Source organism: Lutra lutra, chromosome 12 (assembly GCF_902655055.1).
Source record: "Lutra lutra chromosome 12, mLutLut1.2, whole genome shotgun sequence".
In the NCBI taxonomy this organism is placed as follows: Eukaryota; Metazoa; Chordata; class Mammalia; order Carnivora; family Mustelidae; genus Lutra; species Lutra lutra.
This window is the reverse complement of record NC_062289.1, coordinates 84028429-84055095: the sequence shown is the minus strand read 5'-3', so window position 1 is coordinate 84055095 and position 26667 is coordinate 84028429. Positions and strand designations below refer to the sequence as shown.

At 52.5% G+C, this 26667-nt stretch overlaps 1 protein-coding gene across 1 annotated transcript; it reads right to left on the bottom strand.

The window, feature by feature from the left end:
• Positions 1-597: 597 nt before the first annotated feature.
• VPS37B (VPS37B subunit of ESCRT-I) lies at positions 598-26169 on the bottom strand. Its single transcript, XM_047698097.1, has 4 exons — positions 25993-26169; positions 4682-4853; positions 3208-3290; positions 598-2483 (listed from the first exon to the last, which is right to left on the bottom strand). Exons 1-4 carry the CDS (start codon positions 26101-26103, stop codon positions 1986-1988), a joined length of 864 nt encoding a protein of 287 aa, XP_047554053.1. The 5' UTR covers positions 26104-26169; the 3' UTR covers positions 598-1985.
• Positions 26170-26667: the final 498 nt, after the last annotated feature.

The following is a 26667-nucleotide window of genomic DNA, read 5'->3' as shown; positions in this document are numbered from 1 at the left end:
TCCTGGAGCGTGGCGGGGCAGGGGCTGGCAGCCCCCCTGGAGGCGGCGGCAGCAGGGGAGCTGAGCCTGGTGCTCCTGTTCTGGGGGACACAGTGAGGAAAGTCCCTCCCAGGGCACCACAGCCCCCGGGGGGGCGGGGGGGCACTGAGGGGCTGGTGGAGTGCAGCCCTGGAGGCAGGGTCCCTCTCCCAGCCTCGAGAGGGAAGCAGCACCTACCTCCACTTGGGACCGTTGGCGGGGCTCTGGGCTCCAGAACAAAAGGTCCCCCATTCAGTTCGGTCATTTGAAACCGTCAAGGGCCTGAGTGTCCCTGAGCAGTGCCACCTGTGCTGGTGATCTGCAGGACAGGGCCTGAGGCAGAGTGCGGACCCTGTGGACCCTCTCTCCCCCCTTTCTGCCCTTTCCTCCTGGCTGGGGGGATTGGGCAGCAGCACAAAACGCTCTACGAGTGCTAGGGCCCCCAGTCCAAGCAGACACGCAAGCCATTGAGGCGGCTTCCCGACTTTGACACAAAGTCCACCTCCCTCTCGGAACTGATCACGGAGCGTCTAGAACCAAATACACCACGAACATCCCCAAGTAACGAAATGACAGGACCGTTGTTGATTCTGTTTATTACGAAGGGTCCTCCAGCTTTACAGCCCCGGCCCTGGCAGTGCCGGCCCCCACATCCATACCGAGTTCACTTGGCAGGGCAGTAAACCGGCCCCGGGAGCATTACAGTGACAGTACAGGGGTGTCCCTGCCCAGGGGAACTGAAGACAAAGCGTGGTGGCCTCACCCCTGGCCTGCTGGGACAGACCTGTGGAGCTCTGCCACCGTTCTGCTACCTGGGCCGGTGAGACCCCAAAGGGCCAGGAAGAGCGTGGGGTATGGCAGAGTGGGAGTTTGTTGGCACCATCCGATAATCTGGGCGCAGCAGAGATGCTGCTGGGGTCCCTCTGTCCCCCTCCTGCCCGGAGGCCCCCGCCGAAGAAGAGATTGGCTACAAGGATCCTGGTCCACCGTGGGACAGGCTGCTTCCGCCGGCAGTGCCCCGACCAAGCCTCTCGGGGAGTAAAGCCGCTCGTGGGAGCTGCCCCTCCGCCTGCCCAGCCTGGGGGCCTGCAGGGGAGCCGGGGCCGGCCCCTCACTGGCACCAGGGGGAAACTAAGGCACAGCACAGGCACCCACAGGTGTGACCATACACTGCTTGTAAAAAAGGAAATGGCATTCACTTCTGTACTTTGCTCAAAACAATATGTGCATTTTTATAAAGTTTCCCTGAATGGTCTTGTGTCCAAAAAGTTTTCTTTGCCAATATAAAACAGAAAAATTACAGACATAGTAAAAATACCAGGGGAGTATTTCTTTGTAGAAACCGTCCGGGGTGGCCGCGGCGGGGGAGAGAGGGGGAGCAGGGCTCATCGCCGTGCAAGGCCCAGCTCAGACCCATCTCCTCCGGCCTGGCTGCCACTCACCCTGGCTGTGGGCCCAGCGCCGATGCCGCACGGGGCTTCAAAGCATCCGGGTTTTGGGGGGGAGGGGACTGGCTACCCCTGCCCCCCAGATTCAGTAAGCACCTTCCAGGCAGCCCACCTGGCCCACCCTGACCAGGGACGGTGGCATGTAGTGGGCGAGCCCGTGTGGCCCAGTCTTTTGCAAACGAAGCAGAAACGATGGAACATGCTCATTAAATGAACCCACGAGGGGAGGACCACGGTTCCAGGTGGGGAGGGAGGGCGCTCTTCCCCCAGACGGAGAAGTCCGTCAACGTTACAAGACTTAGAAATCACACCGAAAACAAACCCACGCGACTGCGGCGGAGGCCTTGCACACACAACCCCCGGGTACCAAACCGGGTCCTATGGCTACTTACCGCTGACCTACTAGTTCTAAAATCAAATGGGTGCGCTGGCCCAGGGCACCAGCACCCTGGTCCTCACAGCCTGTGCGTGCAGAGGCCCGGCCGGCAGGTGCGGCCTCCCAGGCAGGACGGGGGAGGCTCACTGGAGGATGAAGCCGGGCTGGTGTGGCGGCAGCCGCGGCGGGGGTCTCTGGGGGAGAGCGGGCGGGTATGGAGACACGAACTGCGCGGAGAATCCTTGCTGGGGGGGCAGGCCCACACGGGGGGGCAGGGGCGGGCACTGGGATCCCGGGTACGGGAGCGCCTGTCCTGAGCCCATGGCGGCGGTAAATGGCGTGGCCAAGCGTCCTGCAGGCACCGGAGGCGGAGGTGGGGGGATGCGCCGAGGTAGCATGGAGGGGGGCCCGCTGGCCTCTGAGGTAGGGTAGGGCAGGGGGGCGGTGGGCACCGGCTCGGGCACCCTGGGCAGCAGCGGGGCCGGCGCAGAGGCCTGCGGAAGTCTCTGCCCCTTCAGCACCAGCTCCTGGAGCTTCTCGATTTTCACTCTTCGCGTGTGGGCCAGTTTCCGCTGGCTCTGATAGACATCGATGAAGGAGTCCAAAGGAAGCTCTCCGTCCAGAAACTTCTCTGCCATGTTCTGAAAGCGGCAAGAGAACAGATTATGGGGACAGGTCAGCCCCGAGGGAAGGAAGCTCCCTTCACCGCCCAGGGAGAGGCAGCACCCAGCCTCCTTCCATCCCGTCCCCCACTTACCCCACCCGCCACGCGCTCCCCACCGCAGACCGGCCGACCTCCGAGGAGGCCCCCACCCCCCCGCAGAGAGAAGGGGAAAGAGGCAGCTGGTCCAGGCCGCCTGCCGCACCCCATGAGCTGCACACGGCAGCAGGCCCGAGGGGGAGCCAGCCTCAGAGGAAGCGGGCTCAGCCCCGAGCTGCTGGGCTTCGAGGCGCAGAGGAAACCACTCTACCCGCTTCCCATGCCCTCACCGAGCCAGCCGGAGCCGTTTCCTTCCTCCCGCCGGCCGCACCCTCACAGACACGCCCCCAACGGGCTCAGGGGGCCAAAGCAGGCTCGTGCCCACCAGGGCCCCCACCCAAGCCCAGCGGTGAACTCGACCATGCGGCCGAACCTTGCAACGTTCGTGCAACGTTTGACCCTTACTCAGGCCGTATCTCTTAATGAGGCTCCAACCCTGAGCGCTCCACGGCCGCACAGACTCCGCCCCGCCCGCGGATCGGAGCCCACCGGACCCACTACCGCCCCCTGGCTGCGGAGCAACGGGCCGCCCCCCCGGTTCCCAAAGTGGCCCAGACCCTGGCAACTGTGCTCTGGGGCCCCGCGCCCACGCTGGCTGGCTTTACCTCGGTGTCTTCCTCAATCTTGGCCCCTTCGGCCTGCAGGAGCGCCAGCAGCGTCTCCAGGGAAGCGCTGCTAGACTGCTGGTCTGGAAGAAGCAAGAGGCATGATGAGAGGAGGGGGCGGCCGGGCCGCAGCCCCTCAAGCCACTCTAGAACGCCCCCAGACTCCGTGCCACCCTCCTCTCAGAGGGGGGCGCGTTTTAACTGGGAAGGTAGAAGCCGGCTTTCCAGGAAGCAAGGCCTTAAAATCCAGGAGGAAGGAGCACACAGGACAAAGCAGGACAGACTCGGGGCTGTGCCACGCATCCCACACCCCATGTCACCGGTCACCGGCCCTACAGAGGCTTGTCACCCAACATGTGAGGTGACCGGAACCGCCCCACACAGATCTCGGCTGTATTCATTTCTGAGTGGTAATGTACATCGAGCAGGAGGAATTTAAGCCCAGGACCTCAGTTTTCTCAAGTGTATAAACTCCAAGCACCACCGCCCAGATCAGGATACAGAACACGCACAAAGGCTCCCCAGGCCTGCTCCCAGAGACTGCCCCCGAGGCAGCCCCGATGCCCGGCCCTGCCTGGCTGGGAGAGTCACGGGAACGCATCACCCAGGGCGAGCTCTGTGCTGGCTCCTTCCCCCCACACCGTGGACCTGACATCCCCTCGTCTCCTTCAGTGTCCACTGCGTGGAGACCAGAACTCACGGACCCAGCCTTCTTCTGCACACGGACATGTAGGCGGTTTCCACACTCGGCTGTTACCAACAAAGCTACCACGAGTACCCTCGGGCCCGTCGTCTCTGCCGGCCGCACACCCGGGGCGGACTGGCTGGATCAGAGTGAGCACAGGGCGCCTTCAGGTAGGTCCTGCCAAACCACTTTTCCCAAGGTGCTTTTTACCGATCTACATCACAACACGCGTCCTCCAGCCAGGGAAGAACCCCTCTGTCGGGCCTGCCTCCGAGCTTGCACTGGGGTGGCACAGCGCTGGGGGCGACCCCATACCAGGCCTCCCGTCCGCCTCACTGGAGGGCGGGCTTTTACCCCTCCTTCCCCGCAGCGCCCCGGAAAGCCACGCAGAGCCCACGCGACCCCATACTCTGTTCCTACAGCTCTGTCATGACCGTCAATCGAAGTGTGACGTTACGATGACACATCCCCAAGAGGAGTACATCTGAACATTAACCCTGTGTTAGTGTTAGTGGGCCTGGCCCACAGGAGAGACCACTCTCTCCTGATGATTCAGAACATGACTTTTCTGGGCTGTTTGGACAAGGTGAAATTTTGTCTGAAAAGTGGCTAAGTCTCTTCTCTAAGCAGGCAGAATGATTCTGTAAGTTAACTTTCTCTGTGGCATAACCCAGGGTCTCGACCTGGAACCTTCCCACGGGAACGCTGCTCTCCCCGCGGCCCAACAGCTTGCAAACGTGCCCTTCCCTCCACTCTTCATTCTTGCAAGGATCACCTTGGAAAAGTTACCTAATTTGGTCTTCTTTATCTGATAGGCTTCAAAGAGAACCTGGAGTTCCTGGTATTTTTGGGTCAAACGTGCTTTCAGGGCATCGAGCTGGGGCTGGTACAGGAGGTTTTCTTCCGCCAGGCTCCGGTTGCCGGCGAGCGTCATTTCTTTGTTGAGCTGAACATTCTGCGTCTGCAAGAAACACGGCACGATGAGAACCAACGAGTGTCAGCTCACAGACCCGTCCCCCAGGGCTCCCCACACACCCCCACCCCACACACAGCTGCCACATGCTTCCCTCGGCCTGGCGCCCGGCCGAGACCCTGAGACCGCATGCGGGCCACTCCGGGCCCAGACTCCAGCCCCTCTGGGTTTCCAGCATGGACGCAGCTCCCTGTTCTCAAGAGCAAAGCCACTTCCGTTCCGACAACTCGCAGACGGGCGGCCGTTTGACTTGCCCAGGCTCTCTGCTCCGCTAGCGGCGCGGGGGCTGGGATGCCTTCCTCCTCCCTGCGCTTGCAGGACTCAACAGCTGTGCACATTCAGGGCGAGATCGGTTCCAAACCCGTTTCTGCGGCTCCACAGGAAGTTAGGGAATCACGTTTAACAGCAGAGAACCAGCTGGCATGATGTCAATCCAGGCCCAGTCATCAGGCTCAGAGATCAAACACGAAAGCCTGACACCCCCGGGGATGAATTCCGCTTACAGTGACCCTGCTCGCTCTCCCACGCCCACCTCTGGCTCCTGCCCACCTCTGGCTCCTCCTCGACTAGGAGGACAGCGGGAGTCCTCCCGGCTCCAGATCCAAGGCTGGAGCGGATCTGCCTGTCCGGCGTGACTTGGGAGGAAGCCGTGGAGCCCCAGACCACAAGGGTGAGGGAAAGTGGACGGGTCTGAGACAAGGTGAAGCATTCCTAATAAAACTCAGCAAAGCTATGCTTAAAGAAAACCCCAAACACATGGGCCGCCATCCGTGCTGGCTGGCGACTGGCCTCCGCCACCACCGCCTGCCCTCGGCAGCCGCACTGCGCGGACCTGAGGCCTCCACGGAGCACCGTCCTGCCCGACTTCCTTCCTCCTGAGAGTCTGGGTGCAGATTTCCCACTGCGCGGCCTCCCACTCCCGCCAAGCCCACCCAGGGTACCAGGCCTGCTCCCAAAGCGGTGTGCATCCGCGCACCCATTGCACATGCGCCCTGGCCCCCGGTCCCCACAGCAGACACGGGGTACCTTCCATACCCATGAGCTGGGCCAGGGCCCTAAAAATTTGGCTTGCCTTAAAACGGGATTTAAATTAAGACAGAAACTTGAGCCTCTAGCTCACCACTACAACGTGAGTGCAGCAGAAACACCCTCCTCCTGCTGCTTCCAGCCGGCAGGGAGAATCGGGGCCCTCGTGTCGCGCAGAGTGCCGGGAGCTGCTGCACGAGAGGTTCTCCTTCTACTGTTAAGCCAGCTGGGAGAACAAACAAACATAACCCTTGTCTAGTCCACTCAAGACCACAGCTCAGCAACTGCTTTTAAAACTAAACATGCAAGGGCGCCTGGGTGGCTCAGTGGGTTAAGCCTCTGCCTTCGGCTCAGGTCATGATCTCAGGGTCCTGGGATCGAGCCCCGCATCAGGCTCTCTGCTCAGCAGAGCCTGCATCCCCACCTCTCTCTGTCAAATAAATAAAATCTTAAAAAAAAAAAAAAAACTAAACATGTAACTATCATGCGACCCAGAAACTGTACTCCTGGGCATTCACCCCTAGGGAAATGAAAACTTATGTTTACACAAAACCCTGCACGCAAATGTTCAACACAGCTTGTGACAGCCCAAACCCCGAAACCAGGCAGCCGTCGTCCGCCGGGGGACGGATGGCAGAACCAAGTGCGCCCCATCCACGCCACGGAACACCGCTCAGTCCTAAAGAAGGACGCCTGACACACACATGGGAACTTGCAGGAGACGCCAGGGAACCAAGCTGAGGGCAGAAAGCCAGCGCGGGGGTCACAAGCTCGAGGAGCCGGTGTACACCACACTCCTGAGGGGGCAGTGGCAGAAATGGAGACAGCTGAGTGGTCGGGCAAGGACCTCAGGAAGAAGGCTCACGGGCACGGGATCTGCTCTCCCGGATCCGGACAGGGTCAATGCCATGGCTGTGAGGCTGTGACACATGGGATCACTTTAGTTTCTTACAATCGCTTGTGAATCTACAACTACCTCAAAATTTAAATTATAAATCAAGAAGCTGCTGAGTTTCTCTACAGCCCACCCCCTGGCACACCAGTCTCATCTGACAGCTGAGAAGGGGCAAGTTTTCAAGGCCACAGTCAGGCCCCAGCTGCCGGCACTCCAGCATTCGGACTCGATCTTCAGCCTTTGTTCAATAAACGCTGGCTGGGCAACGACTACTTGCCAAGCCGAAGGAGGCGCAGAGCGCTGAGAGGAAGACGACGCTCCTACTGAGGCCTACAGACTCAGTCGTCACAACTGGAATGGACCTCAGTGGACCTTAGCCCGGTTAAACGGAACAGACCTTAGCACGCCCTCACTGCTGGGGTGCAGGGGACCTGGTCCCCACCTGCCCACCAGCCCTTCCCTCTACCGCCTCCGGAACTCAGGTCTGCTCATCCCACAGGCTCCTTCTCGCGGGGCCCCACACCCATGTCGTCACTGCCACTGGCGACAATCAGCAAACAGGAAATTTGTGTCCCTGCTCACGGTCTCCCCTCACCGAATGCTAACACAGGCAGGGTCTCGGTGTGCCAAGCACCTCCCGGGGATCACACAGTAGGGCTCTGCTGAGTCAGAGATCCTTCCCTAACCCCAAAGCTGGTCACTCGAGGCCAGGTCCGGCAAATAAGATGGATCATATACCGTGGAAGGGGGGACAAAGCTGTGTAGGACAAGCACCCAATGCCCCAAACCCTTGATGCAGACAGGCCCCCTGATCAAGGCCTTGAGACCGAGGCTAGGGCGGGGCGGTTCTCACACTGGATCTGAGGCTAATTCTGAAAGCAGGGTTTCCATCTTCAGCAGAGGCATGGCTGTGAGCAAAGATCTCTGTAGGGACCACGGAAAGGCGCTCGCATCCCAAAGCGCCTGCCTCCAACATGCGGTTAAAGGACTGCTCTTGCGCAGTGCTCCCCCGCGGCGGCCGGACCTGAGAACCACCGGAGGGGAGGGGTGCTGGCTGGCTCAGACCAACCCCGAGTCAGCCGAATCCTCCAGAAGGCCCAGGCCTGGGTCCGGCTATGCACGCTGCTCTGGTCTCCGTGTATAACACAGCTACAAAGAAATCTTATTCTCGAAGGGTCTCGAACAGGTCAAAAGCACATCTCCCGTGTGTTAGGAAGTCCTAGAAGAGAGCAGCCCAAAGCTGCGCGGCTAGGATCAAAGGGCGCTCTGCTTGCACAGGACGCATGAAGGCTGGTGTAAGCCGCCAGCCAGCAAGGGCCCAATCAAAGGACAAGTGACACCTGTCACAGGCCATCATTTGTTTATAGCCTTTGGGTGTTCAGATATTTTTACGTCAGTAAATACCGGTAAGTTCTGAGTGGCTACCCAGAGCACACCCATGGCTTTCTCCAGGGGACAAGGCCAGGACAGCTTAGAAGCCCCCACTAAAGCCAACCCAGCCCCGAGAGCCTCAGAACACGCCCGGAATGCAGCATTCACGCAGAAACAGACTCTGCTCCGTAACACTCCTTTCCGCAGCTCAGATTAGAAATGTGGAGGAAACAGCCAGTCTTGTTCCATCATTTGCAAAGCAAAGGCGACCTGGCTGGACCGGCCTCGGCCCTCTCCGTGGGGACGGCACAAGCGTGCTCAGCAAGGCCAAGCGACAGCCACCGTGGGCGACATCCAGCCCAGCCCCGCACCTCCCATAAGACCGAGCCCAGCCTGGGCGCCTGACTGGATCCGGGCCGTGACCCTGAGAATGCCTGTGGGGTCACCACGGTGCAGGAGGCCGGTCACAGGGCCACCAGACCCCGGGGACAGAAAACCGTGCTGCTGACCTCTCCATGGTTCTCATGAGCCTTTTTCTCAACCACAGAGAAACCCTTTCAGGAAGCAGCCCCGCTGTGGTAAGGACACGTTTTTAATCACGGACTCCAGTTTCCTTTCTGCTCCTAATCCCAGAAAAACAAGATGCAGGATTGTAGCCTGCGGAGCAGCACCCCAGTTCTCTCCTCCCTTCTACCTCTCCCCCCCCGCGAGCGGTCTGGACTGATGTTCACGCCAAGTTAACAACAGCAACCTCTCAACGATCTTCTCTTTTAAACTTTCCTATTTCTCCTTGTACATGGTGCCTAATTCACTACAAGCATGCATGAGTTTACAGGAAGAAAGCGGTTTTTTAAAACAACCTGTTAGTACTAGAACCAGAAGAGCAGAGGCTCTAGAAAAATAAGCTGTTTCAAATTAAAAAAAAAAAAGGGTGACACAGGTGAAGGGGATTAAGAGATACAGACTTGAGTTCCACATTTGTGTCGGAGGCGGAGAGTACAGCAGAGGGAACACAGTGATACTGTAACAACGCGGGAAGGGGACAGATGGGGACCACGCTTATCCTGGTGGCTGAATCATCTGCACACGCGTCCGAGCACTACGTGCTCCGCCTGAAACGGATGATGTTACAGGGCAGCGGTGCTTCAGCAACAGACAAAAATAAGGACCGTCGACCACACCACACACACACACACACACACACACACACTTCAGAAAAAGAAAACCAGGCGCCTGGTGGCTCAGTCGATAGGCGGCTGCCTTCCGCTCAGGTCGTGATCCCAGGGTCCTGGGATCGAGTCCCACATCGGGCTCCCTGCTCGGTGGGAAGCCTGCTGCTCCCTGTCCCACTCCCCCTGCTTGTGTTCCCTCTCTCGCTGTGTCTCTGTCAAATACATAAATAAAATCTTTAAGAAAAAAGAAAGAAAGAGAAAGAAAACGAGGTATTTTAGACATGCTCGTCCAGGCAGAAACGTGAAGACCCCTTTGTCTCTGGCGATGCTCACGTTAATCCAGGAAGGTCCCGCAGCCCGCACGTGCTACCTCACACGCAGGCCGTTCTGTCTGAATCTGGGCTGGGGAAGTGTAGTCAGAAATAAAGTTGGCGTGGAAGAGACCGTATCAACCGCCCTCTGGGTCACACGCGCAACGGTCACCGCTGCGAGGCACAGGGATGGAAGCCGCCTGCGCCCGGCCAGCCGGCGCTGGGTCGGAGGTCTGAGCTCTGCGGAGGTTTCCCAAACCAGACGCTTCCACAGTGTACCGTGGTTTGGCGGTGAACTGTAGGAGGAGACTCAGGACGACGGCGACTGCTCTGAAGCAAGACTGCCCACCACTGCAGAGAAACCGGCGACACGGAACACACGCGGGGACACCTCAGCCAGGAGCCAGCTTCACACAGCGCCGGCCTCTGCAGTGGCGACTCAGCCCTCCCCCGCCGGGAAAGCAGGTGGGAACGGGTGAGCGAGGGCACCATGGGACTGTATTTTTTTTTTTTTTAAAGATTTTATTTATTTATTTGACAGACAGAGATTACAAGCAGGCAGAGAGACAGAGAGAGGAGGAAGCAGGCTCCCCGCTGAGCAGAGAGCCCGATGTGGGGCTCGATCCCAGGACCCTGGGATCATGACCTGAGCTGAAGGAAGAGGCTTTAACCCACTGAGCCACCCAGGCGCCCCAGGACTGTAGTTTTAAAACGCTCACAACTTGCAGGACCTCGGGGACGGCTTGTAACGGCCACAGCAAGATGCTCCAGCACAGCGGTGCACGGGGTGCGCGGGTTCATGCGTTCATTCGTCAGGAAATACCAGTGAAGCACCTGCTCCCGGGTTCTGGGGAGCCCGTAACCAGAATAGTCTGTCCTGACCCCGAGTGTAGGCGGGCCCTGAGCGTCACGCTGCCCAACTCCAGGGGGCGCCAGACCCTGCGCACTGCAACCCTGAACACAGACTGCATTTGCTCTTCAAATAAATGGCTCAAAAGAGAAAAGAACAACAGAAGTCCAAATAGATACAAACTCAAAGACTTAAGTTACTGGTGATGTGAAAACTTCATGTTTCAACAGCATTTGCTAACATTTATTGAGCACCTACTGTATGCCTGGCATTGTGCCACCTTCTTGCTCTTCATGCATTTAAGCCCCTCAGCGAAGGGGAGGCCGATCTGCCCCCATTTTACCCAGGAAAGAAATACAATCTCAGGGAGGTTTGAGAGAGCAGCAGAGTCTGGCGTGCCTGTGAGTAAGCAGAGTCACGAGGTGCAGTGTCAGGACACTCTCCCAGGGACGTTTTCTGCAGATTATGCCCCACATGACCCGTAGCATCTCCCAGCCACGCACAGAGCTGATCTACTCTCATTTCCCTATTTTCAAGTCTAGGGTTCACTCATCTGAATATCTTTTACTTACCTTTTTATTGAGGATATTTTCAAACACGAAGGGAAAGTAGAGAGAGGAGTATAACGAATCTGTGTACCTCGTCCCGGGTTTGACAGTTACTGACATGTGCCCACCCTGCTTCATTTAGGTACTCCCCACTTTTTTAAGATTTACTTATTTGGCAGAGAGAGAGAGCACAAGTAGGGGGAGCAGCAGAGGGAGAGGGAGAAGCGGGTTCCCCGCTGAGCAGGGAGCCCGATGTGGGGCTCGATCCCAGGACCCCGGGATCATAACCTAAACCACCAGGCGCCCCCCCTACTTTTTTCCTCAAGTATTTTAAAGCAAATTTCAGGCATCTTATCATTTCACCCTAACTTCAGTGTGTATCTTTAATACGGAAGAACTTTATAACGATAATGCCATAATCATACAAAAGTTAACAATAACTCTCTGATTTCAACTTCTGCATGTGTTGCTTCGAGCCCTTGAGTAAGGAGCTTCTGCCTCGTCTGGCTGACCATCTGAAATCGTTTACACAGGAAAAGCAGGACTGTTTATTTCCACCGCAACCTCCCCGCAGCCTTAAAGCAACTTTTAGAAGCCTGAGTTAATGATGAAGCAACCTCTGATAATGACTAATAAGCTTTCTGGGGGAGGATCTTTATTAAGTAACAGGTTTGTATTTTTTACAGGTTTCAGTTAATTGCAGTTAGTGATCCTCCTGACGCTCGAACTGCACTGCCGGTGGGAGACACTCCAGCTGGGTCCCCAGGGGCTGGACAGCTGCCCCACTCTCTAGCAAAACAAGGGGTCTCAGACCCGTGTGTACATCTGCTGCCCCCAATCTGGAACAGCCCCTCTCAAAGAAATGCTGGCTCCTTTTGGTGGGAAATTCATTTTGATTTTCATATTTTCCTCTCCAGATAAAATTAAACTGAAAGCTATCCATAATATAAAGATAAGGGGAAAAACAAAACTTAGCTTTTGTACTTCCTGCCAGTAGAAAACGTTCAGTTGCATTCAGACTATGCACAAGCTTATGGATCAGATGACCAAAAGGCTGGCATGCATTCAGCCAGGTTAATCTCTCCTTTTATTGTGCTACCCTTGATCTAGATCACCAATTAATCTCAGGGTAAAATCACCAAGATCATACGCAATTTCAGTGCGGGCTTTACTGTTAGAGCTTAGGTTATTAGAAAGCCCAGCTTCATCTTCCATTCGTTCAGTGAAGACCTTGCCAGCGACAAAGTCCTCGCTCTCCCATCTTCCAAGTACGTTCAGGCTTTCGAGCCCGTAATCCAAGCCCACAGGACCTCAGAGCTGTGCTGCAAACGTAGCTTAATTCAATCCGAAATTAAATGAGAAAACCTAACAGCTGAGAGCTGGACTGTTTAACATGTTAACAAAATTATAAAGATCTGAAAACTCAAAAATACAGTGAAAGGACTATAGAACATTATTAAAGTTCCCTAAAATACAACCACCTCGTGGGTTGTGTGAAACCATCTCCAAGGCTACAGCCTACTTGGGAGAGAAAATTTACTGGCTGCTTACCTAATGTTCCACCAAAACAACCCGCTCAACACCGCGAGCGTGCTAGATTAATAAAGGTTGCTATTTTTGATTGAAGGTGTCAAAATCCGTGAGATGAAACTTGCTGCCCTCAGAAAGTAGCATGCAACCAGACGGAGAGAGGAATGATCCCTTCCATATGGACCTGGCTCTCCTCTTTAAAATTAGAATGTCACTGCCTTCAAGTGCAACTAACCATAGAAATGCAAAAGGCTACGTCTGAAAATAAATGGACTAGTCCCAGAGAAGAATTAGCTTTCTAGTTCTGGCAGGTTCAACATACCAGGGTGCTATTGTTTTCCTAGAAGACTTATTCCTAACATTCACAGGGGGGCGGGACCTCCCTACTTCCTGGACTTCCTAGATAATGATGTCAACAAGAAAGAAATATAATAGGTGTGACCGGTTCTGATAACTTGTCACCTGTCAGAATATGTTACTTTCTTAGGATCGTGACCTTGTAATTCCTGAGTACTCTGGGGAGAGGGAGGAACAGAAGGCAGGACAGGAACACCCAAACCAATCAACGTGTTAACTGCCTTTGTCCCTGTCTCCTAAAGGCAAGGGGCTTGTCACACTTGGTCCTACCGAATCAATGTCTGCTAGGGAGCCAGGGAAGCCATCCAGAAGTACTCAGTCCATATTTTCAAAGATTTTATTTATTTATTTGACAGAGAGAGATCACAAGTAGGCAGAGAGAGAGGAAGGGAAGCAGGCTCCCTGCTGAGTGGACAGCCCAATGCGGGGCTCCATTCCAGGACCTTGAGACCGTGACCTGAGCAGAAGGCAGAGGCTCTAACCCACTGAGCCCCCCAGGCGCCCCGCCCTCAGTCCATATTATCAGAACCAATCAGCTGTTGGTCAGCTGAGCTGTTTGGTTAAAGCCGTAAATCAGTAAACACACAAAATTTTAAAGATATATATCTGTCCACTTCTTCATTCAAGGCAAAGCTCTTTTCCTAGAGAAAGGGTCTACTAGCTCGAGTTCCAGAAATTCTTTTTCATCCAGACCACACCCTTTGATGTGGAGGGTTTAAGCACTGGCCATGCGAGACGAGTGCAGAATCCTGGAATTCCGTTTCCCCGCAGCCTGGTCCATCCTAAGTCACTAACAAGTCTGTCTCTAGGGCCCCGCTCTGTTAACTCTTCAAAGCACTCAACTCCACCTTCTCTCCTTGCCTTTTCATCTATGGCTCATCAGTTATCGCAGTATTTAATGAAATTAAGTTAATTACTGTAAGAAAACCAGAATAGAGGGGTGCCTGGGTGGCTCAGTGGGTTAAGCATCTGACTTTGGCTCAGGTCATGATCTCAGGGTCCTGGGATCATCGGGCTCTCTGCTCGGCGGGGAGCCTGCTTCCCCCTCTCTCTGCCAGCCTCTCTGCCTACTTGTGATCTCTGTGTGTCAAATAAATAACATCTTAAAAAGAAAAGAAAACCAGAATAGAAAGGTCCTCAACTTTCAATAAGCATACAGCCGCAGTGTGGGAACAGAAATGTCCAGACAGCTGATCATGATCATGGTGGGGGGGGCATCAATCACTATGTCCGATGGAGGGAAATGCCAATAACGGGGACGCTCCGGTTAAGTGAAGGGATTAATAGCTTCTACTGTAATTTTAAATCCAAATCACTCCTACCCTTCCCCAAAAGAAAGCCTATGAAAGACAGACCTTCTAAGTTCTGGGGTTTTTTTGTGGGTTTCTTTGTGTTGTTATTTCTTAAGATTTTATGTGGCAGGGAGAGAGAGAGAGGGAGAGAGAGCATGCACAAGCAGGGGGAGTGACAGACAGAGAGGGAGAAGCAGGCTCCTTGCTCAGCGGGAGCCTGATGGTACGGGATCTGCAGGGCTCCATCCCAGGACCCTGGGATCATGACCTGAGCCAAAGGCAGGCACTTAACCAACTGAGCCACCCAGGCGCCCTATAAATTCTGCTTTTCTTGTTAGCAGTTTCAGACCAGGGCAAACCACCAAAGCAATCATTCGATTAGTAAGAGCTCAAGGGTTTTTTCCCTTTTCTCGATTTCTTTTTAACCACAATGTACAAGAAATGAATGTATGAGAATTTTCTAGGATAGTCTTTACGCAGGTGCAAATACGAAAATGCCTAACCAGGTGGAGCCTAGATTATGTGTATTAAGAATACATCATTTGACGATTTTTGCTTTTACACTTAAAATACATCATGATATAAACTTTCCAACACCTGAGTCAAGAATTCAGTTTAGTGGATAAAACTTACTCTCACATGACTAAAATTATTCATCTTCTCTTCAGTATGAGAAAATACTATTCTAATAGTGGGATTTTTTTTTTAAGTCCAGGGGTAGAGAAAGGGATCAAAGAAGAATCAGTTACCCTGAAATTATTCTACTTAAATTTCATAACAAAAAAGACCTGCAATGTTATCTCCTATAGGGAATTTGATGTTCTAACTAAAAACAAAAAACAAAAAACAAACAAACAAAAAAAAAACTGCCTACTTAAGAGTTAAAATATCAACTTAAAAAAATGATCGGGGCGCCTGGGTGGATCAGTGGGTTAAAGCCTCTGCCTTCAGCTCAGGTCATGATCTCAGGGTCCTGGGATCGAGCCCCACATCAGGCTCTCTGCTCCGCAGGGCGCCTGCTTCCTCCTCTGTCTCTGCCTGCCTCTCTGCCTACTTGTGATCTCTGTCAAATAAATAAATAAAAATCTTAAAAAAAAAAAGAAAGAAAAAATGATTAACAGATTTATGTTCAAAGAGGTTAATCACAATATAATGTAGGATAGCAAAAAGAAAAAAAAGAAAGAAAGAAAAAGCACCTAATATCCAATAAGGGAATGGTCACATAAATTAGGACATATCCACATGATCAAGTATCAAGCAGCCATTAAACACACAGTCATGGGGACCTGGTGGCTCAGTCAGTTAAGTGTCTAACTTCGGCTCTGGCCATGATCTCAGGGTCCTGGGATTACGTGTGCTCTCGCTCAAATAAAATCTTAAAAACAAAGCAAAACAAAACAACAACAAAAGAACAGTCATATAATATTCTGATAAAAAATAAGAAAATGAGGCCCCTGGCTGTCTCAGTTGGTAGAGCACGTAAGTCTTGACCTCAGGGTCATGAGTTCAAACCCTACATTGGGTACTTAAAAAAACAATGAAAAAGAAAAAAGGACATAAAAATAAGAAAATGCCCAGAGTATAACTTTAGGTTAAAACACACACATACCCCCCAAAAAAACTCTCTATACAGAATAATCCCAGTGGGAGAAAAGTAGGAAACAAAACAAAACAAAAAAACCCATATAAAATGTCAATAGTATTTCTCTCTGGGTGGTATTACACGTGATTATGTTTTTCTTCCTTATAATTTTCTGCATTTTTAAATTTTTCTATAATAAACACAAAACACATTTTTTTAAAATATATTTTTTAAGGATTTTATTTATTTATTTGACAGAGAGAGATCACAAGTAGACGGAGAGGCAGGCAGAGAGAGAGAGAGAGAGAGGGAAGCAGGCTCCCTGCTGAGCAGAGAGCCCGATGCGGGCCTCGATCCCAGGACCCTGAGATCATAACCTGAGCCGAAGGCAGCGGCTTAACCCACTGAGCCACCCAGGCGCCCCACAAAACACATTTTTAAAGATTTGATCACCTGGAATCAGAACATGCTCAAGACAACTAAAATAAGCTCCCGTCTGCCGCACACCCCTGCGCTCTCCAGTGCTGTGAATACCAAGCAACTCCAGCTCGCGTGTGAAGCGGCAGTACCCGTGGGCTCTGGGAGCAGATGGCACACTTATCCCCTACAGAAGCACTTGCCAAGGCGAGCCCCAGGGAAGCAGTCCCACGAAGTTCCACGAGCAAGTCTGGGAAACGCTGCGGCGCGGTCTGGCCCTCTGGGGCTTCACCGCACACCCGGGCAGTAAGGACCAAACAAAGCAAAGCAAAACCAAAACCTCTTAGCCCTGGTTTTCCAAACGGATTCACCACGGAACTCCTCTCCATGCAACCACCACGACGTGCACAGAATTAGGGCCTCGAGGACGGCCAAGGAAGGGCCGCCCCGAAGCCAACAGCCGCAGCACCTTATGAAAACGGCCCCGGGGCCGGGCTGAGCAGCTTGCTCGGGGTTAATCCTCCGGCCAGACATTTAGGAAGGGTAACGGTGCCCAGGGTTTCCTAGCAACCCAAATCCCATCGTGAGCCAATACGCTTAAGAACTGACCTTATATTTTTCATGAGGCTTTTTATAACTTTTGCCTCCTCCTTATCATTTATTTCCGGAGGTGTTACCGGCTCGGTTCGTTTTTCCCTATACCCTTCAAAAATCCGCCACTGACAGCGAAACCATATGACCAAATGTGTTCCCGTTTGAATTAGGTACAAAACAAGACTCCCAGGCCCTCCGAGGAGCCTGGTGTGAGCCCCTGCGTCGGTGATTTTGGCTGTCCCAAAGCTCTCTGTTATAAACCAGCTTTCAGCCTTCCAGCTGATCTCCCTGCTGTCTGGTCTTCTCCCCTCAAATCCACCCCCGCCTCCACCATCAGGGCTGCTGGAACCATCCATTTCAGTCCCAACTATGACCACAGCACTCCCGTGGCTCCCTCTGCCAAGAGGATCAAGCCACCTGGTGTCACAGGCCTCTCTGGCCTCTTCCCCGACCCCGCCCTGCCCTGACCTTCCAGCGCGGCCGGAACAGTCCTGTTGCGCACCCCTCTCCAGCCTTCTCTGTCTGTGCCAGGTGTCTGCCCCCATGCCTGGAAGGCCTTCTCCCTCATTACCTGTTCACTCTCCCTCTGAGTCACAGCTCACGAGTCATCTCCTCCAGGAAGCATTCTCTACGGATCCCCCCACCCCCACAAAGGCCTGTTGGGTCCCCTCCCGCTAGTGTCCCATCACCACTGTTTCACCCACCCAATGTCTGGGAAGACTGACTTCTGCACGCTGCGCAATCCTAAAAGAGGAAAGTGAAGTGCCTTCGTGGCTTCCCATCCCCAAGGTGCTCCGTAAAGGCTGAGTAATGAATGAACCGGCTCGGCCGCAGCTGCGCTCACGCTAATGACAGCTGCGGTCTGATGGCAGGCGGTAATCAGCGCTCCCTCTGTCCCTCTGCCACCCCAGGCACCGGGCAACGGACAGGAATAGAACCTCGAGGTGCCACTCTTGGTGGCACCAGCTTTGGTGATAATGAAAGATCAGACTTGAAGGAAACATTAACTATGACACTGCTTGTACTACAACAAGCCAGTCCAATATCTGCTTTTCATACCAACTCCTCGGCAGAGTAATGAATAATATTCCTCATAATTCTGTGAGAAATGCTTTCTTTTTCTTTTTCTTTTTTTTTTTGCAACACAATCTGTGACAACCCAGCCCTGACCACCTCCCTGCTTTCATCCTTTCCCTAGGAACCAACTCTACGAACAACTTTCCTGCCTTTTACTCCTAGGTAAGAGAGTTTTCCCTAATAATGACAGAATCTGAAAAACCCACACAGCAGAGGGGGAAACAAACCAACTCTCGTCTCGGCACGTTCAGAGTCCGTGATTACATACGTGAGCAGCGGCTGACACACAGGGCGTTTACAGAAAACCCTGCACTGCACATTGGGCATAATCCCCACAGCAACATTCTGCTACAAATACTGTGAAAAAGCCAAATACAGATCTTCCTTCATTGACAATGGAGTTATATCCTGATAAACCCATCATAAAAAATATCATTAAGTCATCCAAAGGGGCACGTGCACCTGAATGTTTATAGCAGCAATGTCCACAACAGCCAAACTATGGAAAGGACCTAGATGTCCATCAACAGACGAATGGATAAAGAAGATGTGGATACACACAATGGAATACTATGCAGCCATCAAAAGAAATGAAATCTTGCCATTTGCAATGACGTGGATGGAACTAGAGGGTATTATGCTGAGTGAAATAAGTCAATCAGAGAAAGACATTTATCATATGATCTCCCCGATATGAGGAAGTTGAGAGGCAACATGGGGGGTTTGGGGGGCAGGAAAAGAATAAATGAAGCAAGATGGGATCGGGAGGGAGACAAACCATAAAAGACTCTCAATGTCACAAAACAAACAGGGTTGCCAGTGGGAGGGGGGTAGGGAGAGGGTGGTTGGGTTATGGACATTGGGGAGGGTATGTGCTATGGTGAGTGCTGTGAAGTGTGTAAACCTGGCGATTCACAGACCTGTACCCCTGGGGCTAATACATTATGTGTTAATAAAAAAATTTTAAAAATATAGCACAAAGTCAAAAATGTATTTAATACGTCTAATCTAGCAAATACACCATACTTATCCTAGACCACCTTAATTGTGCTCAGAACACGGACGTAAGCAAAACCACCTATGACAAAGCCTTTTTAAGATTTTATTATTTTTTAAATTTAAGTAAGCTCCATGCCCAACATGGGGCTTGAACTCACAACCCTGAGACCAAGAGTCGCATGCTCTACTGACTGACCCAAACAGGCACCCACACACGAGCCTGTTTTATAAGGAAATGTTGACGATCCCATGTAACTTCCTGACTACTGCACTGAGAGTGACAAACAGAAGGGCCGTGCAGGTGCGGTCAGTGTACTGGTAGTGGACCCTCGTGATCAGGTGGCTGATGGGGGTGGGGCAGCCACTGCCCAGCATCACAGGAGAGGACGGGACAATGGATCGTGAGCCAGCAACAAGACAAACTAAAAATTTCAAGTACGGGGGCACCTAGGTGGCTCAGTGGGTTGAGCCTCTGCCTTCCGCTCAGGTCATGATCTGAGGGTCCTGGGTTCCGAGCCCCACATCGGGCTCTCTGCTGTGGGGAGCCTGCTTTCCCCACTCTCTCTGCCTGCCTCTCTGCCTACTTGTGATCTCTGTCTGTCAAATTAATAAATAAAATCTTTAAAAAAAATTCCAATACGCTTCCTACCGAATGCATATCACTTTCACACCCTCGTCAAGTCCAGCAGTCGCCAGGCTGAGCCAGTGCGAGGCAGGGTTGTGTACAAACAACCGCGCTGACTTAGCTCGAGAGCACATCAGTTCTGCTTGACAGATGAGGCTCAAACAGTTCTGTCTGCTTCCAGGTTCCTCTTTCGACTCGTCTGATACGGTCGGTACAAACACTGTAACAGGATGTCCGCCTGCCCATAAAACACCAGCCTCGTTTCTCCCTGGGCTTCTCCCAGCCCGAAAGTTACTCCTGGTGGACTTTCAAACTTTTACATTCTTCCTGAAGGAAGCGGGCCCCAAACCCGTATGTCCGCTGGCCGCTCCCCAGCTCTAGAGCTGTATTTCCAGCTGCTGCCAGAGGCGACACGACCCGAGCTCGTGCTCGGGCCGCAGGGTCTCAGGAAGCCCTCGCCCCTGACCCCCCGTACTTGTGTCCACCTGCAGCCAGTTAGCTCCACTCACCGGGCAGCACCTACATGCCAAGGACACAAAGACACACAGGACGAAATGGAGCCCCCAGACCAGCCAGGGACACAAGGAAGTCAATGTGACAAAACGTGTGACGAGCGCCATGGAAGAGGCATCAGAAGGAGCGAAGGGACGGTGCCGTGCGTCTGTAACTGAGGAGGCAGGGGGAGCGCGTGGGGGACGAAGCTGGTGAGGCAGGAATCCCGCCTTCCAGAGCCCCAGCTCCAACCCTGGCTTCTTCTTTCCTGAACTTCCACTTCCAAGCGGCCTTTCCTGAACCTTCCTGCACTCACCCGCCCATACTCTACTGCCAAGCCAGCCTCCTGAAGTGCACGTCTGATCACAGCGCTCTTGGGCTCCGCAAAGTCATGGAAACTCACTGCTATCAAACTATAGGCCTCCCACCCCCAACCCCCGCCGGCCCACCGCCCCCACCATCTCCCTGATGGCGGGAGACCTCATCTGGCAGAGGAGATGCAACTCACCACTTAGGAAGCCTGTCCCGTGCTTTCCTGCTGTCACTTCCTCCTGATCCCCCGTATTTCTCCCTCAGAACCCGACTTAGAGAAGTAAATACCTAACTCAAGACCCTGGCGGGGGGTGGACGGGGCTGCCATGCCCGGGATGGAGCACAGAGGAGGCTTTCGCCGGGCTGACAGCGCCGACCCCCTACGCTGGCTGCCGGTACAGAGAAGCCCCTTGCGTTACTCTACGCCCGCGCCCAGGTGTTACTGGATCTGACCGTTTACCTTCTTAAATCTTACCCACCTATCGAAATCCATCTCTTGCACTAGGGAGCTAACTACTGGAGCCAGAGAACCTCTTCACTCGCCCTTCAATATCATCTACAATTCACATGGGACCCTTCTTCTTAGGCTTTTTAAAAAATTGTGATAAAATATAAAATATACCATTTTAGCCATTTTCAAGTGCCGCTTTTAGGTATGTCCACGCTGCTGGGCTGCCACCATCGTCGTCCATCGTCATCGCGCTTATCTTCTGGAACTCAAACTCCCCACCGCTCATTCTCTCTTGTGCTGTATCTGTGTACTCGGTTTCTTCCCCAAATTATAATACGGGGATTGTGATGCCCTACTCATGTTTCCATCTTTAAAATGCCTCGCATGCAGTAAGTGCCCCACAGCTGTGGAACTGAAGTGCGATCTTCTTGAAATGGCAGCAAGAATATGAAGCCTTTTCGTTTTAGCAGTAACAGCTGATAACAACTTCCTGAGCGCCCACTGTGCTGGGTGCTGTACTAAGCATCTTAAACACTCATTTCATCCACCCAACCAACCCGATAAAGTAGGTCACTGCTGCCATCCCTTTTATTTGCAATGCGGATACTCCACTTGGGAAGACAGTCCCTGCCCAAGGTCCGCAGCTAGTATCGAAAGTCAGTCCTGCACTATACCACACCCACAGTCCTTTCAATCTAGGCACAGGTAGGACAGAGCAATTACGTAAGTGATTTCACCTAAGCCAGCCAGTCTAAGAATTCTGAATCTTATTTGTTTTTTTATTTTTTTAAAAGAGGTTATTTATTTATTTGACAGAGAGAGACACGGAGAGAGAGGGAACACCAGCAGGGCGAGTGGGAGAGGGGAGAAGCAGGCCTCCGGCCCAGAAGGGAGACCGATTCGGGGCTCATCCCAGGACCTGGGATCATGACCCGAGCCGAAGGCAGACACTTAACGACTGAGCCACCCAGGCACCTCCTGAATCTCTCTCAAGAGGGCTAGCCTGTACAGATGCCCCCTCTGTGCCAAGTACTACCTTCACCTGCCATTCCACTGGGCCTCACAACACCCACATAGTTTACTACCCTCACTTGACAGTGGAGGAACCAAGCACAGAGGGTTTAAGTAACTGAAAGATCATCACACAACTCTTAGCTATGCTCTTTCCATAAAACTTTTTTTTTTTTAGACTTTGTTTAAAAAAGGGAGGGAGAGTGTACCCAAGTGGAGGGGAGGGGCAGAGAGAGAGGGAGAAGCAGGCTTCCCGCTGAGTGGGGGACCCTGGGATCACAACCTGAGCTGTAGGCAGACGCTTAACTGACTGAGACACCCAGGTGCCCCTCCACAAAATCGTAATGCCTCCTTTAAAAACACTGAATTTCAGAAAACAATCTCAGGCACAGTAATTTTTTACTCAAGAGTGAAAATAATAAGTCGATGGAAGAGAAGACTCAAATGTAAAAGTTGCAGCCTTTCCACACAATGACTGCACAACGTGAACAGAAACTCTAGTAGCAGATACTCCAAGAGTTTAAATCTTAACTTCCAAAAACCAGTCCCACCAGCGCTCGGCGTGTTGAGGAAACAGTCCCTGGGTTTAAAGCAAGGTCAGTACTTTTCAATGAGCCATTATGATTCACGCAGGAGCTGTGCAACCCCACACAAATCACACCAGAACACGCCTTAGGGAAACAGCTTCTCCCAGACCAGACTCTTTCCACAAAACCATCTGTTTTTCAGCCCCTCAGCGTTTCTGCATGTGGCATGTTCACTTGCCAAAGGAACACAGATCCTGGTTTTGAACCTTAGTTAGGTGGATTTATTAGTTAATGCCAACCAATCAACATTTCCTCAGAAGGCACACGGAGTGACCCAAGGAGGTGCGGTTTAGCTGCCTAATCCCCTAAGCGACAGTTCCTTTTAAGGGAGTGCCCTGTAAATCCAACGGGGTTAATGTGGACGGAGAGAGAAAGGCACATTCCACTGCCATGTAAAAATAACTTTAAATAAAAATAAAATGTGTGCATATGAAACGTCAGCCCACAGGAAAGGAAAGAGCAAAGATCACTGGAGATGGTATTACATTTAGGGAACTGCATAATGGACAGGAGGAACAGGAAAAGATAAACACGGGGACACTGGAAAGGAGACCGTCTATAGCTCCGACATGATTTTAATGTCTTGAGCTGTGCTAAAGTGCACACACCCCAATTAAAACAATGTAAGGGAAGTATAATGCCCAGCTGTGCTCAGACCTAACAGTGAATGCCTTCGAAACCCAGCCACGCTTGCCAGTCGCCACAAAATATCCCCTCAGGCTCGAAGAAGTCTTACTCTACAATTTAAAACACTTCCTTCTGCCAATTAAAAAAAAAAAAAAAAAGCCTTTGGTTCAGATTAAGAGATTCTACGCTTGAAAAAGGCCTGTTCCATTCACGGTCTCTTCCTAGACCTACTGGGATACATAACCATTTTGATGACAGAAAGGTAAGACGTTTCTTAAGCTACTGGCAAATAAAAATTTACTTAACATTCTTGAACTAAGACCCTATTAACTTGTCAGGATGATCTTCTATATTAATGGCTGTCAGCACCTTTCTAAAACAATGAATTAGCTGATTATTAGTGACTACAGTTACTCTTTATTGAGCATTAACTACATGCTGTGTTAACGTGCACTATCTCCCATAATCCCCACGTCAACTCTATTAGCCCTCTCCCAACAGATGCTCAGAGAGGTGGATTAACTTGCCTGAAATCACACAGCTGGGAAGTGGCCATGTCCAGCCTAGAATATTTGATTCCAAAGTCTGTAAATTCCCTTTGGTCAGGAGAGGACAGTTCACAGAGTATTTTCTTCTGTGTCTCACAACCACCCCGAAAAAAAAGCCAATAAGCCAATGCATAACGCTAATTCCTGAGTCAAAGTACCATGGCCAAAATTTTAGTTATTCATGTTATACCTGTTCCTTACAGAAACATGCCACATGTGACCACAGGAACAGGATTTGCTAAGTGTGACTGTAGCTAGCTGAACTGCTTGGCTGACGTTTGGTCTTCTGGATCAGTTTCCTTGTTTTTAAAAGCACTACACCCCGAAGAAAAACTGCTGCTGCGTAAGTTAACTTGAATTATGTGATTATGAAGTCTGATCAAGTGCAGTTATTTATATAGAATATTCTGGTAGGATGGTTACCTCTACTTAAAAAAAAAAAAAAAGCCCATCAAAAATGTTCTGCTGGATTAATTTGCCTTTCCCTTTATATAATAATCTCCAGTTTCTTGAGTAGAGGAAACAAGTGATGCTCTCCCTAACAGCCTCGGAGTCAGGAGAATTACTCGACTCTCTCCACAATCTTCCCTCCGCTACAAGGCCGTTTATTTCTATTACGGTAGAATATAATCAATCTAACTACACCAATATAAATACAGTATTCTGTCCTTACTGAAACAGAAGAGTCCCACAGCAAAATAACTTGTAGGTGGTATTACACATTACAAAAACATACCTGTCGTTTTATTATTAAACTAGAAAGATGCCTGCTGACATACAACAAAAGGTCTCCCAGCAACTGAAAAGCAGAGAAACTAGGCAAAGACTTTACTTCTTTAGAGACATGAAACTCTTTCAGTCAAGAAAGATGGATTTTGTCACTTATTATTCTCTAAAATGGAAAGTGCCACATGGAGACCATAAATGAGGGAAACTGCATCTCGGAGCAATGTTCTATGTGCCAAGTTACAAAGCCCGTGAATACAAGGGGTGTATTAATGGAGAGACTGATACCATCTTACTACAGTGGCCTCTCTGTAGCTCAGGACAATAATCTGTTGAGGGTTTTCCAGTGATTTTGAATGTGCAACCTCCATACAAGCCCCCTTTTAAGGAAACTGGCTCAGTGCTGAACAATCCCTCTTCGGAAAGAAAGCCAAAAGCCCCAAGCCCCCACTCAGGCTTCTGGGTGAGAGGCTCAGCCCTGTAGGCGTGGGAAGGCTCAGACTTTGTAGACAAAGGAGGAGTGGTAAATGGGCTGGGGAGAGCTGGGATCAGCCTGTGTCCACCTGCCTGGACGAGCCCCAGACCCACAGGATGGGACATTCAGAGAAAGAGTCCAAAAAGGCTGGGAAAAGGAGAGACACACATTGCAAATCCAAGCGTGAAGCCAGTTGCCCTGGAGAGCAAACCACGCCGCAAGAGATGCAGTGAGATAACCAGAAACAGGGTGGCATATGCCTTTCGGAGGCTGGGAAGGACCTCCACTACTGAAGAGGCGGGGATTGGCTGTCAGCCCCCCAACCCCTGGTTTATAGCTCCAGGAACTCTCACAGGCCCCAGCAGGGTAAGACACTGGGGCAAAGCCACCACACTAGATTCCCATATTCCCTTCTTTCACAGGAAGGGGCAACTTTATGGAGAAAGGGATTCCTGCTCCCACCCACCAGACCAAGGAGAACCACCTAGGACGGCTCTGCTAGGGCCACTTCCAAATGAAGGCGGACCCCATACGAACCCTCCAACACTCGGGAACTCTTAGATACCCGGACCCCTCAAATCTTAACCTAGCTAAGACCATGGCCTCGTGCCTCCCACAACCTCAGAGACCCTTCCCAATCCTAAAGTCCATCTCAGAACTACTGTCCAGACTCGGCTACAGAGCCTCAGCCCCCTCAAACCCATCCTAGAAATGGCAAGCCGGCTAGTCCTCTCACCCCCTGAAAACCTATTCGCAGACCCCAGTTCCTGCTGCAGTCCGCCTGTACCTCTCAACCCTCTCGTCAAGCCCCCAAACCCCCTCCCCAGACCTAGTCCTCGGCCCCCTCTCTCCAGTCTCAGTCACCCCTTAGTCCTCCACGACAGTCCCCTCTACCTTCTATAACCCAGTCTCATCCCCCTAATTCCCTCCTCATCCCACCAGACTCAGCCACGGTCCCCTGAGTGCCCAAATGCCCGTTCCCGACTCTCCCAGCCTCGGCGCCTCAAAGCCTCGCCCCGAACCCGGTCAGCCCTCGAGCCCCGTCTCAGGGCGCTTTCCCCCGCTCGGCCCCAGCTCCGTCCCCTCGCCCCGACCCCGTCTCCAGCCCTCCCATTCCTCTTCGCAGACCCTTCGACCCAACTTGAGGCACCGCGATCGCCCCCGCCTCGGGCCACCTCCAGTCCGCCGCGGGCCCCCGACCCCGCACGCCCCTCCTTGAGGCGCCGCCGCCGCGCGCCCCTGCCCAGCTCACCTCCTCCATCTTCTGCACCATCTCTGTCAGCTGTCCCTCGTCCTCCAGCAGCTCGTTGAGCTGCATCAGCGACAGCCCGGCAAACCGGGCTTCGCTCCCAGCGCCCGCCATCCCCGCGTCTCAGCCGCCGCTGCAGCTCCGGCCGCCAGGCTCCGCCGACCGGAACTGCCGCCCTCAAGGCCCGCCCCCGGCGGGGGGGGGGGGGGGACACGTGACGCCAGCTCAGGAGCATGACGTCATCACCGCGCGGGCGGGCGGACGTGACGTAGAAGGCAGGGCCCGGGGCGAGACGCAAAGCTGGGCTGAGCCCAGAAAGGTTGGGGGTTTCTAGAGCGTGAGAAAGGAGCTGTGGATGGATTTGTGACGCAGCGAGCAGTAATGATGTCACGGCGGCGCAGGAGAAGGCGTAGTGATGACATAGAGCCTTTTTCCTCAAGGAAAAGAACTGTCTAGATCCAAAGAAAGCAGGCAACGGGAAAGAAGTTTTGCAGCCTAAGCCTAGCCTGCCTTGGGGAATCCCAAAAGGGCATTTTTATGGGGAAGCAACTTTAGATGCCTTCGGTTCCTCAGAACGGTGCAGCTGCCACGTCATTTCTTGAGCAAAGATTGAGACCTTTTACGTGGGTTAACCTTTGGACATACAGTTCTGAACAAAACAAGAAACACCCCTGCCCA